This window comes from Elgaria multicarinata, chromosome 1 (assembly GCF_023053635.1).
Source record: "Elgaria multicarinata webbii isolate HBS135686 ecotype San Diego chromosome 1, rElgMul1.1.pri, whole genome shotgun sequence".
NCBI classification, from domain to species: Eukaryota; Metazoa; Chordata; class Lepidosauria; order Squamata; family Anguidae; genus Elgaria; species Elgaria multicarinata.
In genome coordinates, this window is record NC_086171.1 from 212,008,523 (window position 1) to 212,028,529 (window position 20,007).

At 47.6% G+C, this 20,007-nt stretch overlaps 1 protein-coding gene across 2 annotated transcripts in view; it reads left to right on the forward strand.

Moving 5' to 3' along the window:
* SAMD10 (sterile alpha motif domain containing 10) overlaps positions 1 to 20,007 on the forward strand; it is a 73,620-nt gene that overhangs the window by 37,151 nt on the left and 16,462 nt on the right. For both annotated transcript variants that reach the window (XM_063147429.1, XM_063147430.1), the window contains exon 2: positions 3,866 to 4,050. In XM_063147429.1, coding sequence (XP_063003499.1) covers positions 3,866 to 4,050 — 185 coding nt within the window. The remainder of the gene's footprint in view (positions 1 to 3,865; positions 4,051 to 20,007) is intronic.

Below are 20,007 nucleotides of genomic sequence, written 5' to 3' on the forward strand. Positions count from 1 at the left end.
TCTTTCAGTTGGCCTAATAAAGGTATTACATTATATGGATTTTGAAATTTTTCTGATGGCCGTCTTGGCTGCCGTCATGTGTCTGTGTTTTGTTTTGGGTTTTTTTTTGGGGGGGGGGTTGTTTTGTTTGCATATGCAAAGGGTTAGTTATCTAAACAACCTGATATTGTACCTAATGGCCCAACTCCAGTTCATACAAGCAGCCCTGCCCTATCGCCTGGTTGCACTCCCCTCCAATAAAGCTTTTAATTGCTGGGACATAACATTTAATTGCATTGCATTTAAATTGCTGGAGGCAAATTGGCAGTCCAGCCGAGAGAAAGAAATCAGGAGGAGCTGCAGTTAGCAAGGCTGGGTTAACCACAACGTTTGATGCCGTGCCGTGCCCTGGCTTGGCCAAAGAGCTGATATATGATGCAATTCTATGTACGTTTGGGAATCGGTCCCTCTAAATCAAGTGGGACCTACTTTTGAGTAAATGTGCCCAGGATCAGACTGTAATTGTTTATTCCCAATTCATATTATTTTATTTTATTCATAAAAGTATTTTATATACCTCATATCTTCCATTCCAGTGGCAACCTCAGGGCATCAGACTATAAGAACAATTAACACTAAAACCGTTTAAAACAAAGAACACACCGGTAATCATAACAAAACTAAACAGCAGCCGAATAGAATCATAGAATCATAGAATAGCAGAGTTGGAAGGGGTCTACAAGGCCATCTAGTCCAACCTCCTGCTCAATGCAGGAATCCACCCTAAAGCATCCCTGACAGAAGGTTGTCCAGCTGCCTCTTGAAGGCCTCTAGGGTGGGAGAGCCCACAACTTCCCTAGGTAACTGATTCCACCGTCGCACTGCTCTAACAGTCAGGAAGTTTTTCCTGATGTCCAGCCAGAATCTGGCTTCCTTTAACTTGAGCCCGTTATTCCGTGTCCTGCACTCTGGGAGGATCAAGAAGAGATCCTGGCCCTCCTCTGTGTGACAACCTTTTAAGTCTTTGAAGAGTGCTATCATGTCTCCCCTCAATCTTCTCTTCTCCAGGCTCAACATGCCCAGTTCTTTCAGTCTCTCTTCATAGGGCTTTGTTTCCAGACCCCTGATCATCCTGGTTGCCCTCCTCTGAACCCGCTCCAGCTTATCTGCATCCTTCTTGAATTGTGGAGCCCAGAACTGGATGCAATACTCTAGATGAGGCCTAACCAGGGCCGAATAGAGAGGAACCAGTACCTCACGTGATTTGGAAGCTATACTTCTATTAATGCAGCCCAAAATAGCATTTGCCTTTCTTGCTGCCATATCGCACTGTTGGCTCATATTCAGCTTGTGATCTACAACAATTCCAAGATCTTTCCCGTTTGTAGTATTGCTGAGCCAAGTATCCCCCATCTTGTAACTGCATTTGGTTTCTATTTCCTAGATGTAGAACCTGGCATTTATCCCTATTTAATTTCATCCTGTTGTTTTCAGCCCAGCGCTCCAGCCTATCAAGATCACTTTGAAGTTTGTTTCTGTCTTCCAGGGTATTAGATATCCCACCCAATTTTGTGTCATCTGCAAATTTGATCAGCGTTCCCTGCTATAATCATATATAATCATACCTCCACTGCCCCAGTTGCATTAAAAACATAAATAAGGTCATTTTGACCTGAACATGATCAGCAGAGAATTCTAAGATCTGGGTGCCATCAACAAAAAGGCCCTGCCTGCATCCCCTCCCCGTTCTAAATGTCGGAGAGAGAAGGGATGTGGAGCAGGGTCTAGCCCAAAGACCCTCATGTGCAAACGTGAAGTTTCTTGGAGAAAGAGACGGTTCTTTGGATATCCAGATCCCAAACCATTTAGGGCAGGAGTGGGGAATTTCACTTGCATTAAGGGCCATAGTGGGTGGGTGGAGGCTGCACACCCACATACACACACTTAGGCCGTACACACACACACACTTAGACCTAAGGTTTATCCCTGGATCATCCAGGGGTCAAACCTGTTCATCTAGGTGACACACAGGGGATCCAGTGCTCAGGCAGGGGCGAACCCTGGATGATCCCAGGATAAACCTTAGGTCTAGCTATGGCCCTAATCTCACCCAAATCCCATTGCACATTGCTGGGGTGGAGGGAAGGCTGTAGATTCAGACACACACACACCCATTGCAGCGATTCTCCTGGGGAAAAGGATGTGCTAGGAGGTATCCCCTGCTGTATCAGGCTCCCACCAGCCCATCAAACAGCTGTTTGGAAGGCTAACAAGTGCTGGGGCACTTTCAGAGGTAGTGGCAGGGCGGTGGTGGCAGGAGGGACACGTGGGGGCTGCTGAAATGGCCGTGGAGGGCCGTACGTGGTGGCACGCATGTGTTGCCCACCCCTGATTTAGGGTTTTAAAGGCAAGAACCAGCACCTTGAACTGGGACTGAGAAATGAATCATGACACAACACAACGGATGTAATATTGGCGTGCTGTGATCCAATAACTGAGCGCCTGTCAACAGCCGAGCTGCGGCATTTTGCACCAACTGAGGTTTCCAAAGGGAGTCCCGTGAGCCGTTTAATCTGGAAGCAACCGGAGCGTGTATAGATGCAGCGATGGCCAGCAATTTGGACGGCTTTAAAAGGGGGTTAGATAAATCCCTGGAAGAGAAGGAGAACAATGGCTACTAGCCCTGATGGTTATGTGCTGCCTCCGATACCAGAGGCAGTAAGCCTGTGTGCATCACTTGCTGGGGAACATGGGTGGGAGGGTGCTGTTGCACCACCATGTCCTGCTTAGTTGGTCCCTGGTCGACAGCTGGTCAGCCACTGTGTGAACAGAGTGCTGGACTAGATGGACCCTTGCTCTGATGTGATCCAGCAGGGCTCTTCTTACATTCTTAACCGGGCAACCCCGGTGTATCCTTGTGCTGTTTGCAGTGAAGGCCAATGGCTAAAAATGTGCATTGGGTATCTCACCTCAACTCCTTGCCCTTAAACAACAGACGGATCTCTCAGGCTCCGCTCTCCCAGCTTCAATCTTAGGATAACAACACAGGCCTACCTTACAGGGCGATTGTAAGGATCGAGGTACTGTACGTGAAGTGCTCTGAACACTTTGCAAGTGAAATATTACTGTGGTTATGCTTCTTTACTGAGATCCAGTGTGGTGTCGTGGTTGGAGTGTTGGACTGCGGCTGAGAATAACTTGACTCTAATCCCCAGTCAGCCCTGATGCTGTGCATCAGGGGCGTTGAACATATTTCAGCCTGAGGGCTGGATTCCATTTCAAAGAAATTCTCGGAGGCACGTGCTGGTGGTGGGCGGGGCCAGCCTCAAAAGGGGGCAGGGCCAAAATCCTAGCAACTTTTAGCTTCAAACTCTTAGGCCGTAGCTAGACCTAAGGTTTCTCCCAGGATCATCCTGGGTTCGCCCCTGCCTGAGTGCTGGATGCCCTGTGTGGCACTTAGATGAACAGGTTTGACCCCAGGACAATCCTGGGATAAACCTTAGGTCTAACTATGGCCTTAGTGTCCATCACTAAGCCTTAGGAGAGGCGTCTCAACCGTTTACAATGGGGGGGAAACTGGACAGAAGCTGGGAAACCACCCACGGGGGGTTGAGAGAAAGGGGTGGAGCCAGGGAAGGGGCGTGGCCATTTGGGGGAACCTGAGGTGTTGCATTCCTGCTATGGCTAAATGGAGGGGAACTCCGTAAGCCACCATGAGCTCTTTGGAGGGAGGGAGGGACTAAAATGTCATAACTACGTCAATATGATTAAATTGTGGCGTTAAGCTGATGGTGGAGAAATCACATAATGTGTCGGGGGGAAAGATTGTGGGCGATCCTTGACGCCTTGAGGCTAGTATTGAGCTCCACCCTTCTCTGCCCCACAGCTGCTGCTGCTCACTTCAGCTTCTGCCAGAACCTTCTAGAACACACCGTGTCGGCTGAGAACCTCAATTATCGCCTGCAGAGGAATTCGGGAAGCAGCCTGACCTGGCACGATGGGCGGAGTCAGAGGTCCGCGGGAGGGAGGACCGTGAAACTCCTTCAGCAACCCGGAACCGAAGGCTCCCAGGTACGACGGCGGGTGGACGGGCGAGTCTGTGAACGTAGAATTGCTCCTGGGGCACGATAGGAAAGGAGAAACCAAAGACCGGCTGATGCCTGTAGCTTCCCACACGCAATGGAATTTGGCCCTGTGATTTTTCGGACTGTGGGCCTCGTTCTCTCAGAGGTGATAAACCTGCGTCACGGGGGGCTGTTGCTGTAGCGAAATGCCTCCACCCCACTTGGGCCACCCTGTTCAATGGACACAAAAACGTGTGTTGGGGAAACGTGGCTATTTTCAGGGAGTGGGACAAGGTTCCAGGCTGCAAAACACTCCGGCGCTCTTCCCGGCTCCTTTGTGCTGCTGGATACCATTTTGAAATCCCTGTAGTATCCCGGAATGATGCTAAGTCATATGGAGAGAACGTGACCAGATATTCTGACCACAGGCTGGGGAGGACGCCCCTCCAGTGGAGGCTGGTGGCTCTGATGTCAGTGGGGCAGTGAATCCGCTCTAGGTTTCAGTCAGAACCAGCCAGAACTCTAAAGGAGCTATTCAAGGCGCGGAGACCCCTGATCATCCCCTTTGCCCTCCTCTGAGTCCCCTCCAGCTTGTCTGCATCCTTCTTGAAGTGTGATGCCCAGAACTGGACATAGATGAGGCCTAACCAGTGCCGAATACAGGGGAACCAATACCTCGTGCAATTTGGAAGCTACACTTCTATTAATGCAGCCCAAAATAGCATTTGGTTTTGGTTTTGTTTTTGCAGCCACATCACACTGTGGGCTCATATTCAGCTTGTGATCTCCAACGATTCCAAGATCCTTCTTCCTTGTAGTATTGCTGAGCCAACAACTCCCCACCTTGAAACGGGGCATTTGGTTTCTTTTTCCTAGGTGTAGAACTTGTGTACTGATCTGTGTGCAACGATAGGTGGGTGTGTCTATATTACCGTGCACACGCCCATCCCAGAAAGCCGGGCCGATCCCAGCTGCCCTGCGCATGTGCGTGCTGTAATATGTGCTCATGCGCTATTGTCGCGCGGGAGGGCCTCCCCGTGGATTCCAAACCACTTTCCTACGTAGACCAGAGCAGTCCCATGCAGGAATTTTGTCACAACTCCAGAAGCCATAGAGCAGGAGCGGGAGGCCGTCCCCCGTGCTTTTCGGACCAGGGGGGCAGGATGAAACCCCAGTGGTAGCTGTGGAAAGGCCTGATCCTTTTCCCTTCATGTGTAGAAGCTGAACAAGACCTCCAAGTAGCCTTCTGAGATCTCAGCTCCTTCCGTGGGAGGGGGCACTGAGGCAGGATTGCATCCGCAGGGGTGGGGGGAAACTAGAAAGAGAGAACTCGCTGCCTTCAGCCTGGAAGGAAAAGACGGGAGAGGGGGGGACCCTTTCCCTTTTAACAGGCTAAAAAATTGCCTCCAGGTGCCAGGCTGCATGCATCTGTTCCATTTATAGGTCACATTTGAGGCAATGTATGCCAGTTTGAGAAGCGGAGAGAGAGAAGGAGAGAGGCGAATTCAGACAGTGTGCCAATTTGCAAAAAAAAAGAGAGAGAGAGATTAAACACCAAGAGTAATACGCAGTTTGCTTCTGTCTGGGGGAAATTACTGGTTGTGCTGGGTACCTATTACTCCAGAGCGAGGAGGGTTATTTGGATAATGGTTGCGGTGGGTTCAGCATCTTTAGAGAGGAGATGCCGTCATTCTTGGGCACGGGCGTCCTGGACAAATTTCCACTTTCTGCCTTGGAAGGAAGATGTGGGCCTCAAACGTTTCCAGCTGGTTTTTGTTTTAAGCCACGGGGGAAGGCTGGTGTCTCCAATGTCAGTGGGGTGGTGAATCCACTCCGGGTTTCAATCAGAATCAGTCAAAACTCTGAAGGACCTATCCAAGGCGCTGATCGTTCCCTTAGAATTCTGGCTGAAACCCAGAGCGAATTCACCACCCCACTGTTATCGGTGCCACCAACCTCCACTGGTTTTAGGCATTGGGTTTTCTGCCCGGAGGGTTTTGTTACCCTAAAAAAAAAGTGCAGAAAAGGATGACAGAAAAGATCCAGGGCCGGATCTACACTAGTCTTATAACGTTGCTAGTGTCCCTTTCTAACATGGTTCTCTGTATTGGTTCTCTGTATCACGGGGCACACTAGCGTGACGTTACTGCAGGGCACATTGTTAAATCCTTTCCGTTATTCTCCCTCTTCTCTGAGAGTAGCAGAGTTGCTGGGTTTGCTCCGCCCACTGCCTGCCTCATTCCTAGCCAGCAGTGCAAGGCAATAGTCATAAGCACACACAAACCCCCTCCCAAAACATCTTAACATAAGTCCCAGGGAATTGCCTGAATGCATAGGAGCCAGCCACTTTGCTGAAGCTAAGCTGGGCTGGGTCTGGTCAGGGTTTGGATGGGTGACCAAATTGAAAAGTTTTAGTAGCAGCCCCGTTTGGGACTGGGAGCAGAGACCCTTGTTAATTTTCCTGCACGGAGCTACAGCGATCCTTTGAGCGCTCCTCAGCTCCTTTGCAAAGAGGGGGGAAATGTTAAAAAAAAATCATAAAATATCAACCGATGACCCAATTTGATTCAAATTTGGTATTTGAATTACTGTGCCAATTTTGGTGTCATTATCTATAAAGCTTATGCAGATGTAAGCATTTCTTTAAAATCTTGCTCTTGCGCCCACAGCAGCGGCTCGGGCGAATCTTTTGCAAAAGGAGCACAATTAAGGCAGGAGGCATGGGAGTACTTCACAATAAAAGCAGATTCTAAGGTGGAAAACTTCGGAGTCCTTTGCATGCAATTGTCAGTGATTGCACAGTATAAGGCTGGTGTGATTTCTCTGCTGTAGCAGATAAGATAGCAAACGGGGCGAAGGAAGGAGAACAGGAAGTGGGCGGCGCAAACCCAGCAGCTCTGCTACTCTCAGAGAAGAGGGAGAGGAAAATTAGCGGTAGAACGAGGCACATGAATCTGTAGCCGCGCTAGAACTAAGAAATAGAACCTGTAAGTACAACTCATTTACAACGTTAGAGACCCAGGGTCATGTGACGCTGTGCATCACAGTAACCCATTCAAAACGTTAGAATAACATCAGGAGCTGGAGAGCCTGACCTATGAGGAGCAGAAAAAGTATTTGAGGCTTCGCAGGAAGACAAAGAAAGGGAGACCTGCTTTAGCAACCACTTTGGGCACATTGGACAATTTGATGAACTGTCCCTCGCACCGTCACAAAATGGCTGCCATGGGAGTATGGCAAAGGAGAAGCAACCTACCCCAAAGACTGAGAACGAGGCAGGAGTGTGCTCTGAACCCCAACACACTCAACAACACTGAACAGTGGGAAAGGCCACTAGGGCACGGCAACAGAACTGATAGTGGGTAGAGTTTGCAACACTGCAGGATTGCGTCGATGTTCACTTTCTCCCTCTCTACCTCTTGCACACACACACACACACACACACACACACACACACACAGCAGAAAAGTAAGCAGTTCCCAAAGGGGTGGTCCAGGCATCCAGAGAACCATCATCATCATCTTCATCATCATCATATTATTATTATTATTATTAGATAATAATGATGATGGCATTTATATCTCACCCTTTTTTTCCTCTTGCAAAGAAGCCACAGCAGCTTACAAAGTCCTCCTCCTCTCCACTTTATCCTCACAACAACAACCCTGTGAGGTAGGTTAGGCTAAGAGTCCGTGACTGGCCCAAAGTCCCCCATGAGCTATGTGGCTGAGTGGGGACTAGAAACCGGATGTCCCAAGTCCCAGCCCAACATTCTAACCACTACCCCGCAGTGGCTCTCAGATGATGCTGAGGGTTGCATGAAATTATTCCGAAGGATGCAGCCCGAAAGACTCTTCCAGATCGGAACTTTTGCATCTGGGAGGAAAAAGTCAAGGAACAACCCCCTTCTTGACTGAGCTGGTGTTTCATGCCTGGAGAACTTTAACATCCATAAGGCTGAGGATAGTTTGGACATCTGAACAAATATAACATGGCCGTATGAGGAGAGACTGAAAGCACTGGGCAGGTTTAGCCTGGAGAAGAGAAGTTTGAAGAGAGACATGAGAGCACTCTTCAAATACTTGAAAGATTGTCACACAGAGGAGGGCTAGGATCTCTTCTCGATCCTCTCAGAGTGCAGGACACGGAATAACGGGCTCAAGTGACAGGAAGCCAGATCAGGACATCTGGAAAAAATCAGGACATCAGGAAAATTTTCCTGACTGTTAGAGTAGTACGGCAATGGAACCAATGACCCACACTAGAGGCCTTCATGGTGCAGCTGGACAACCATCTGTCAGGGATGCTTTAAGGTGGATTCCTGCACTGAGCGGGGGGTTGGACTCGATGGCCTTGTAGGCCCCTTCCAACTCTGCTATTCTATAATTCTATGTTTCCCCCTTACTAGGAAGTTCAGAGTAGTCTTTATGAGGTGAGGGGTGTTTGGACGAGAAAGGTCCGGAGGATTATGGTAATAATAACTCCCCTGTGTGCCTAAATATTGCTTGAGGAGGAATGCATGGGTGCAGAAACAAGCAGACAGGCAACACATGAGAATACTACTAACCTCAGCTTCCTGCCTCCCTTATTGGGCTCCCCAAAGCAGCGGTCCGGTCCCAGATGGCTTCTACCATGTGCTTTGGCTCTGATCGTCTTTGCACAGGATGGAGGGATGGCTGGGTGCTTTCCCGGTCCTGCTGCAGCCTTGATACACATTTGGCAAGCCCCCAGCCACCCTGTCCTCGAACTTGGCCTCATCACGCTCGGAGCCCTTTTAAAGATCTTTAAGAAACGATGGAACTGACCCAGCGGGCCAAGGGCAGCGAATCAGCCCCGGCGACCGCTTGCTGCGGTCTGGGCTTTTGGCGTCGCTCAGGGGACAAGCCATTAAGCAATGCAGCCATCGTAGAAGGTCTTGACGTTCCGGCTGCACTAATTGCTGCTCCTTAATTAGGCGTGCTTAATTAGCCAATGTTCACAGGCGGGGAAATTGGCTCCGGTGCGATTCAGTCGAAGCACCGCCGACCTTCCGAAGGCTGCCTTGTTTCTGTGAGCACCGCTGCTTCCAGCCGCTGCTTTCCTTCTGGGATAAATAGCCACAGGATCAAACCCAGGCATAGCTATTCAGCCCCTCTGCCAGTAGGAGTTTCAGCCTTCCTCGGATACTCTTGGCCTCTCTCTGGCACTGCCCTGATGGGAATGTCCACAGCAAGGGTGTTGAACCTCAGGGCAAACCTGGCCTGCCTGGCCTCCAACTGTGGTCCCCCCAGGATTCCCCCTTCCCTGACTGCCAGCTGTTTAATGGGTTCCTGATTTATTTATTTATTTATTTATTTATTGCACTTATATACCACTCCCATAGCCATGGCTCTCTGGGGGGTTTACAGAAATACTAAAATTAAGATAAAAACGAATATACAAAATTTAAAATTCTAAAACACAGAACATGCACACATAAAGCATTAAAAACCGCCCAGTTCTTCCCCCCATTCTATAAAGTTGAAATGCCTCTCCTAAGGCTGAGTTCCCAGCATTAAGGGCTTTATGCTAAATTAGGGTGACCATATGAAAAGGAGGACAGGGCTCCTGTATCTTTAACAGTTGTATCAGCAGGTGTCATTTGTATATATGGAGAACCTGGTGAAATTTCCTCTTCATCACACCAGTTAAAGCTGCAGGTGCCCTGCCCTCTTTTAAAATGGTCACTGTAGTATAGCTCCTGCAGCTTTAAGTGTGGTGATGAAGAGGGAATTTCACCAGGTTCTCCAAATATACAAACAGCACCTGCTGAAATTCCCTTTTCTCTGCAGCTGTTAAAGATACAGGAGCCCTGTCCTCCTTTTCAGATGGCCACCCTAGATAAATTAAGCTAATATTTTTCCTGGCCTGCCTCTTTTCCCTTTACTTAGGGTGACCATACAAAAAGGGGGAAAGGGCTCCTGTATTTTTAATAGTTGCATAGAAAAGGGAATTTCAGCAGGAATCATTTGTATATATGGGGAACCTGGTGAAATTCCCTCTTCCCCACAACAGTTAAAGGTGCAGGAGCTATACTAGAGTGACCAAATTTAAAAGAGGGAAGGGCTCCTGCAGCTTTAACTGTTGTGAAGAGGGCATTTCACCAGGTGCTGCATGCATACAAATGACACCTGCTGAAATTCCTTTTTCAATACAACTGTTAAAGATACAGGAGCCCTGTCCTCCTTTTCATTGTGACCCTACTTTACTACCGAGAGCCTCTGTTGTTAACCTTCTAGGGGCCTTCGGCCGAGTGTAAGAAAGAGGATCAGATGAAAGGTCCATCTTCTCCAACATTCTGTGTCCAGCAGCCACCGGACATATACCTCTAGAAAGCTCATAAGGCAGGGCATCAAGGCAAGAGCCCTCTCTCCTATGGCTTCTCTTTCCCATCTGGTAGTCAGATATACTGCTTCCGTACATGGAGGTCAGTGGAGGCTGGTGGCTCCAATGTCAGTGGGGCAGTGAAGCCACTCCGGGTTTCAGACAGAGCTCTAAAGGAGCTATCCAAGGTGCTGAACACATTTTGGGGACTGGGTTGAACACCTTGGATAGTTCCTTCAGAGTTCTGTCTGGACCTCGGAGCAGATTCACTGCCCCACTGACATCAGAGCCACCAGCCTCCACTGATGGAGGTCCCATTTATGCCTAACAGCCAATGCAGATGTATTTACTGCTATAAACAATGCAGATGTATTGTTCCCCTGCTTTATGAAGATGGTTTGTTTGTTTCTTTACATCACATTTTATTTTATTTTGAAATAAAGTTTACAAATTAAAGGCAAGAAAAAGAAGAACAAATATAATACATCAAGATCCCTAACAAAACAAAGGAATCCACTTATTATAATTCGTAGTCTATAACTTTTGTGCTTTATGGAACATCTGCAATTAAACAGCCTAAGCAGGAGATCACTATCTAATGAAAGAGTCAAAATACAATTTATACAGCATATAAAAGAAGAGTTATGTTATTTTGTGTATATGTGGGTATTAGTCAGAAAAATAATATAGGCAACTGTACTTGGCAAGATTTAATGTTTTAATGTTTGCGTTCGTTCTGGTCATATTCTCTATGGAGGAAACATGATCAGGGTCTGAAATTCCTGTTCATTACTCAGTGCCTTCTCAACTACACCAGGTTCTACATCTGTGAACGTGCTATCAGTGATTCAACATATCAGGCAGAATTCCATATTGCTCCCAAAGCAATGCTTTTCAATAGGATCTCTGCACATATTCAATTGAGAGTCCAAATCACGCGAGGTACCGGTTCCCATCTATTCGGCCCTGGTTAGGCCTCATCTAGAGTATTGTGTCCAGTTCTGGGCTCCACAATTCAAGAAGGACGTAGACAAGCTGGAGCGTGTTCAGAGGAGGGCAACCAGGATGATCAGGGGTCTGGAAACAAAGCCCTGGGCATGTTTAGCCTGGAGAAGAGACGATTGAGGGGAGACATGAGAGCACTCTTCAAATCCTTAAAAGGTTGTCACACAGAGGAGGGTCAGGATCTCTTCTCGATCCTCCCAGAGTGCAGGACACGGAATAATGGGCTCAAATGACAGGAAGCCAGATTCTGGCTGGACATCAGGAAAAACTTCCTGACTGTTAGAGCAGTATGACAATGGAACCAATTGCCTAGGGAGGTTGTGGGCTCTCTCACACTAGAGTGGGGATTTTTTTTAAAAAAAAAACCTTATGATTTGCGCATGAACGCTCCTGCGCTCCGTCTCCTTTAAAAGAAAAAAATGGCCGCATTGTCGCACACCGTATGGAAACCAGGGCGACGATCTCGCGATCATAAAATCGCAAGATTGCCTCCCTCTGCCCCCCTTGTCTAGGTGAGGCCTAAGCAACAAAAATGACAAAAGACTGTTGCAGCACCTTGAAGACTAACAGATTTATTCTGGTGTGAGCTTTCGTGGACACGGTCTACTTTGTCACATGCATCCAATGTCCACGAAAGCTTGTGTCTGGAAACAGATTAAACAGGGGTTTGGGAGAGTTCTTTGCATGGGGGAGGTGGATTTCCTTTTGTCGTTTTTCTTATTCCGACGCTGCTTCCTGGCCTTCCTGTTGCTGCTCTTCAGTAATGCTGTTGGTTTGTTGGCCTTTCAGTTTTTAGATTTATTTTTAGAACTTGAATTCTTTTAATTGTGCGTTGTTCTAAGTTGCATTTACTCTAAGCCACTTTGGGAGCTATTAGGGGTTGAAGTCTATGCATACAGCAAACAAACAAGCGCATTTGGTGTTGGGAGCTCAAAGTCTTTCCAGACAAGCCAACAAAGGATGCAGAACTAAAACGAAGGTGAGCCTGGTGATATAGCCGCAAGGCACCTCTGGTCATGTGCAGAGTGTCTTTCCCTCCCGTCGAGTCACTGCAGCCAACCCGCAGCTCTCTGAAAACGGTCATTTTTCAAGTTCTTGTAGCTCGTCTGCTCCTGCTTGAGCTCTGCTGCCATTCAGGGTTCAACAATACAAGAACAATGAAACATTCAGTGATTTTCTCACCTGCAATCTTCACAAATGGACCCTCTTTAACTGGGGGCCTCGCTTTCACAGAGGCAGAGGTCGTTGCTGGAAAGAACTCGGTCCCTGGGCGCTCCATTAGTGATCTCGGGCTGCACTGGCGCCCCTCCGGCTGTTACTCGTAGACCTTGCTTGGGAGGAGAGCTGGGGCGGTGTGGGGAGAGGCAATCTCCTTAACTGGAAGAGAATTTTGACAGAGGAACGTACCTTTGGAACAGAGGACTAAGTCCTGCTAAATGAAGTACCAGGCTTCCGTTGTATGGATGTGGTCAATTTCCTTTGCTATGTATTCTTGCAGAAATCAGTGATTGGTCCAGGTTTCCTGCTACCTTTCTTCCTCCCTCTCTCTCTCTCTCTCTCTCTCTCTCTCCATCTGTCTTTCAGAGGAAACTGTATCGCTGCCTCTTTCCAGCCTTCTCCTCCTCCTCCTCCTCCACTTCCTCCTCCATACTTGCAAAAAAAAGGAGCCTACACTTCCACCTTCCTTGCAAGGTAGAACTTAGATTGTAAGCCTATGCGGCAGGGTCTTGCTATTTACTGTTTTACTCTGTACAGCACCATGTACACTGATGGTGCTATATAAATAAATAAATAAATAAATAATAATAATAATAATAATAATAATAATAATAATAATAATAACAACAGTCTGAGAGAGGCAGTGTGGTGTAGTGGCTAGAGTGTTGGACTGGAGTAGTCCCCACGCATCCATGGAAGCTCACGGGGTGACGCAGGGCCAGTCACAGACTCTCAGCCCAGCCTACCTCACAGGGTTGTTGTTGTGAGGATAAAATGGAGAGGAGGAAGATTATGTACACCGCCTTGGGTTTCTTAGAGGCAAAAGGGCAGGATATAAAATAAATAAATAAATAAATAAGTAAATAAGGCATTTCCCACTTTAATAATCAGCAGTGCCAATTTTAATTCTTCTCAATCTGGACACCAGGTGTTGAGGCCTGAAGTATTCCTTCCAGCTCCTTCTAAGTCATCCTTTCCAAACCTTGTGCCCCGTGGATGTTTCGATTGCATCTCCCATCCACCCCAGACAGCAGGGCCAATGGCCAGGGATTATGGGAGCTGTAGCTTAAAACATCCAGAGGACAGCAGGTTGTAAAGGTTATCCTAAGTAATCCGGTAGTTTTAAGCACGGGGGCTCACGGATATGGCCTTGTTCAAGCAAAGCCCATTACCCAACACTGGACTTGGCTAGCACCTTGGATATTTCCTTTAGAGTTCTGGATGGTTCTGACTAAAACCCAGAATGGATCCATAGCCTGCCAAAACCGGAGCCACCAGCCTCCACTGGTCTGCCCTGACAAGAATCATAGAATAGTAGAGTTGGAAGGGGCCTACAAGGCCATCGAGTCCAACCCCCTGCTCAATCCAGGACTCCACCTTAAAGCATCCCTGACAGATGGTTGTGCAGCTGCCTCTTGAAGGCCTCTAGTGTGGGAGAACCCACCACCTCCCTAGGTAACTGGTTCCATTGTCATACTGTTCTAACAGTCAGGAAGAACGAACGATATTTGAGATCACCCGGCTCCTACGAACATCATCTTGCCTCGTGTCTCCTACCCAATTCCCATCAACGTTTGCAATCACTTCACGCTGTGCGCACGGGAAACATGTGCAAAGCAGCAGCAAGCAAATGGGAGATTTGCACAGATCTCCCCAAATTTGTGCAAATTCCCTACATAGGCCAAAGTGGGGCTGATTCAACCCCACTGGGAAATTTGTGCTAATTAGGACATTTACACAAATCGAACTAGGAATCAGAAACGAAACGATCACAAATTTGACAATTTGCGAATATGTTCGGTGGACATGTGCTTGCGTTCGGAGCTTCGAACAGGCAAGCAAAAACAAATTTTTCATTACATGCCTAACCGTGACTGCTGGCAACCGTCTCGGGTCTCCGGTAGAGTTCTTCCTTGTATTACTTGGACCTTTTAGCTGCAAATGGCAGGAATTGAATCTGGAACCTCTGTGCCGGTAGTATACGTTCTTCCACTGAGCTGCAACCTCTCCCTGGAAGAGCCAGAAGGACAAGAAGAAAAAAAGGATGGGGAAATGAAAAATGAGCAGATGTAGCAATCCATTAAACTGGGTCCCATGTTGCACGTTGGGGTTCAAGGTGGATCTCAATCAAAGCCCGCTGTGTTATGTAATTATTAATAAAAATGTTTCTTGGGGCGGGGACTTAATAGTCCCGGAACAGGAGCTTATTGCTGGAAAAGGGGGTCAGTCGCATAGGGAGTTGTGCCAGTTTGTAGAGGAGGCTCCGGCCATCTCTGGCTTTCAGCGCTGCTGCAGCAAAGCTGCCAGTGTCACACTGACGCCAGCTGTAATAGCCCTTCCTTTTACGGAATTCCAAATCACTGGGAACGTGATGTTGAATTCATCCAAAACATCGCCTCTTATTAACAAGCTGCTGTTTCTCTTGCCTGCCAAGAAGATTAAACCAGCCCGGCCTCCGTGATCACTGGGAGTCCAAACCTACTCAACGATAATTAGAATGGGGTGGTGTCGGTCAGGAGTGGGGGTGGGGGGAGGCTACCTGATGGCATTCCTACATCCTGCACACTGAAAACCCTAAATGTACAACTGGAATAAATTCAGGACAGGCCGTTTATTCATTTAGATTTTTTATCTCACCTGCTCCCAAGGAGTGCTTCCTAATCCAAAAGGAAAATCTAAACAGGACGTCAGCGACATTGACAACAAAGATTCCCAGTGTTTTAAGTCCAAGGCGCAGAGCGTCTTTTCCGGAGGTGGGCAGGTCCAAAATTGCCCAAAACGCCAGCAGATTTTAGCATAAACTTCTTGCCAATAACTAAGCCTTTCAACCTTCTTGAATGGGGGGCGGGGGGCGGGGTACAGCACAAAAGCTGAGAAACTATCAACAGATCAGGTGGTGGGGGAAAGGGGGTGGCCATCTGGGAAATGCCCGAGGGCTGGTTTGGGATGGGGTTCTGTACCCCTGTTTTAAATATAAGAACAAACAAAAAAATAGTGAAACTTTGTAGACAGATATTCCCAGCATAAACCATCTTTCTCCAAGCACCTACTATCAACCCAACCTTATATTATTAATCAGCTTTCTATTTAACAACCTATCTGGTCACTATAGGTGACCAGGAACTCCATACAGGTGAGTGAATAGGCTAGCACTGGAGGTACAGGTCATCCAGTCCTACCTCCACTAGCGTGCTTGGTTCTCCTGCAAGCCGGACATGAGTTTAATGCCACCTTCCTGCTCGTGTTTTTCATCGACCAGTACTACCTCCTTTTCCAATACTGGAGATACTATGTAGCCATCAGGACTAGTAGCCTGCTTCTGAATTTTAAGCTGCACTACTAGGGTGACCATATGAAAAGGAGGACAGGGCTCCTGTATCTTTAATAGTTGCATAGAAAAGGGAATGTCAGCAGGTGTCATTTGTATATATGGAGAACCTGGTGAAATCCCCTCTTCATCACAACAGTTAAAGCTGCAGGAGCTACACTAGAGTGACCAGATTTAAAAGAGGGCAGGGCACCTGCAGCTTTAACTGTTGTGATGAAGAGGGAATTTCACCAGGTTCTCCATATATACAAATGACACCTGCTGAAATTCCCTTTTCAATACAACTGTTAAAGATACAGGAGCCCTGTCCTCCTTTTCATACGGTCACTCTATGCACTACCGACCTAAACACAGCAGAGATCAACCCTGGAATTTCCTCTTCTGGCTTGCGGCCATGGTGGCAAGGAGAAAGGTGGGTAGTAGAGATGAGCAAGTTATCTGAACATTAACTCAGCAGTTATCAAACATCAGAAGGCCTCAGACAACATTTTTCTGAGACAAAGGGCCCATTCAAAAGACACCTCAAACCATTAACCACGGTGAATAAGGCTTTTTGCTTTATTCAACATGGTTCAAGCCGTGGTTTAAGGTGTCTTCTGAACACAGCCCGGCTTTCTGGCTTAACCACCATGGTTAAAGCCATGGTTTAAGGGGTCTTCTGAACGGGGCGAACCTGGGTACCAGTGCACCCTAGCATGGGAGACAACAGGAAATGTAGTTCTCCCATTGACAGAAGCCTCTGAGAAAACTACATCTCCTGGGCTAGGATGTACTGTTACTCTTCATTGTCAGGGTGGGGGCTTTGGGGGATTGAGAAGGATAGCAGAAAGCCAGAAATTCTTCTCCGATTTGGATTGGAGCTGTGAAAGAATGGGGGGGGGGGCTTTTAAAGCTTGTCTCTGATTTGAGGTGGGCCTTTATGAAGCCCAAAGTTCATTTCCAAGCCTGACTTGAGATAACTCGTGGCCCACATCTCTAAAACCAAAGTCTGTTTTCCAGAGTCTCTAGGATGACAGGGTCCAGTTGTAGACTTCAAAAAAAAAGGAAAAACAACCCACCTTGCATTTTTCATCTCATTTCTCAGGGTTTTACGCTAGCTTCATGTTTTAGCTGACGCTGCTTTTAGTTATTTTCAACTGCTTTGAATTTTGATTAAGATTTTGCACCTTAAAAGGTAGGACATAGATGTTGAATAAATTAGGGGGGAAGCACCGTTGCACACTCCTGTGATGTAATTCAGCTGACACTGCCCCACTAGCAGTGAGTAGGCACATGGCCAGTGGAAGCTGGCGGCTCCAGGGGCAGTGGGGCAGTGAATCCGCTCCGGGTTTCAGTCAGAACCAATCTGGAGAGCTCTTTTAGAGCACTTTGGAGAGCTCCTTTAGAGTCCTGATTGGTTTTGACTAAAACCTGGAGCAGATTCCCTGCCCCACTCCACTGTGCATGGCAGATAAATCCCTGTAGAGCAAATACCTCTGGCTGACTCCAACCAGAGAGAACCAAGACATGCATGGGAATGAGGGGAGACATGATAGCACTCTTCAAGTATTTATTTATTTATTAGATTTTTATACCACCCAACAGCCGAAGCTCTCTGGGCGGTTCACAAAAGTACTTGAAAGGTTGTCACATGGAGGAGGGCCAGGATCTCTTCTCGATCATCCCAGGGTGCAGGACACAGAACCATGAGCTCAAGTTACAGGAAGTCAGATTCCGGCCGGACATCAGGAAAAACTTCCTGACTGTTAGAGCAGTACGACAATGGAACCAGTTACCTATGGAGGTCGTGGACTCTCCCACACTAGAGGCCTTCAAGAGGCAGCTGGACAACCATCTGTCAGGGATGCTTTAGGGTGGATTCCTGCATTGAGCAGGGGGTTGGACTCTATGGCCTTATAGGCCCTTTCCAACTCTACTATTCTATGATTTCCACTGTGGTTTTTCAAGAGACACTATTTATTTGGGCCGGGGCCAGGCAATTATCCTGCATCTGCGAGAAGTCTCTTGTGTCCTAGAACTGAGGTTGTGGAGGTGAGAAAATGAAGGGCGGGTGACAAATTCATTTCAGATTGTTTTTGACCAGAATTGACACAATTCGCGCCACCCAGACCCGAACGCAGATTTGAAAATGATCGACAACCGAAGTGTGTACATTTCCACACTTGCGATGCCATTCACATAGCAAGCAAGAAAAATGTGTTTGAGAAATGTGCAGGTTTTAAAAATGAACATGGAAAAAAATGCATGTATTTGAAAAATGCCCCTACATGTGCTTTAATCTATGTGGGCATAATTTGCACTTTTTGAAAAAGTGGACAATTGCTGTGTCCGTTTGGAAAAAAATGCATGCAAATTTGCACGTGAAAATTAAAATATTGTTGAATTGAGTTTAGCATACATTAAACTCTATTTAGTAATAATAATGAATTGTAAACTGCTCAGAGCACTTTGGCTATGGGGAGGTATAGAAATGAAATAAATACATAATAAAAATGAATGCAATCTGAAGTTGCACGAGTTGGGACGTGCGTCGAGGTGGAAATTGGGGAACTTCAAAGTGCTTGAATTTCGCTGATTTGCACAACATAGAACCATAGAATCATCGAATAGTTGAGCTGGAAGGGGCCTATAAGGCCATTGAGTCCAAGACCCTGCTCAATGCAGGAATCCACCTTAAAGCATCCCTGGCAGATGGTTGTCCAGCTGCACCTTGAAGGCCTCTAGTGTGGGAGAGCCCACAACCTCCCTAGGTAACTGATTCCATTGTCGTACTGCTCTAACAGTCAGGAGGTTTTTTCCTGATGTCCATCTGGAATCTGGCTTCCTTTAACTTGAGCCCATTATTCTGTGTCCTGCACTCTGGGAGGATAGAGAAGAGATCCTGGCCCTCCTCTGTGTGGCAACCTTTTAAGTCTTTGAAGAGTGCTATCATGTCTCCCCTCAATCTTCTCTTCTCCAGGCTAAACATGCCCAGTTCTTTCAGTCTCACTTCATAGGGCTTTGTTTCCAGACCCCTGATCATCCTGGTTGCCCTCCTCTGAACACGCTCCAGCTCGTCTGCATCCTTCTTGACGTGTGGTGCCCAGAACTGGACATTATTAGAGAAACACCATTTCTGAGTTTCATTGACCCCGTGTCTAAAGCAACAGAATAGAAATCAGTGGGAGGAAAACCTTTGTGTGGAAACCGGCAAAGGGGCGGTGAGGGAGGGTGTGGTACGGGAGGGGGAAGGAGACGAAGGCCTTTTCTCGCTGAAGTGCTGCAGCCTTGAGCATTCCTGGGTAATTGGATTCTTGAGCCGCGGACAAATGGGGTGGTTTTACCCACCGCTCGCCTGCAACTCCACGTCCACTCGGTTGCCAGGCGGAAGGATATGCCGGGTGACAGCTCAGCCGGAGCAGTGATGCAGTACCGAGCCTATCATAATGAAATGGGGAGGGGGGATTTAAAAAGGCCGGTGGGCTCCTGTGTGGTAAGGGGAAATGAATCGAGCTCTAAAGGTAGAATTTGCTGCCTCGGGATTTGGTCATTGAATCATGGAATAGCAGAGTTGGAAGGGGCCTACAAGGCCATCGAGTCCAACCCCCTGCTCAATGCAAGAATCCACCCTAAAGCATCCCTGACTTGAAGGTCACGGTGCCTTCAACCCCAGTGGGGCAGCCGACTGGGTGCGGACCATATTTGGGTCTATAAATGGTTGCTAATCGTCTGGGCGCTTCCTGGCCTTGAAAAGCAAGTCAACTTGGCCCTACGACCCAATATCGTGGGTGATGAGTGATATTGGTGTTTGCAGTAGATGCTGATGATTCCTGTGTCAGTGGGGTGGTAAATCCGCTCCGGGTTTCAGTGAGAACTCTGAAAGTGATATCCAAGGTGCTCCACACATAGGATGTAAGGATGCTCCACACCTTGGAGAGCTCCGCACATTGGGAAGCATCTTTAGAGTCCTCAGTAGCCACTGTGTGACCAGAGTGCTGGACTAGATGGACCCTTGGTCTGATCCAGCATGGCACTTTTTATGTTCTTTCTGTACTACAACACCCTCACCCCTGGCCATTGGCCATGCTGGCT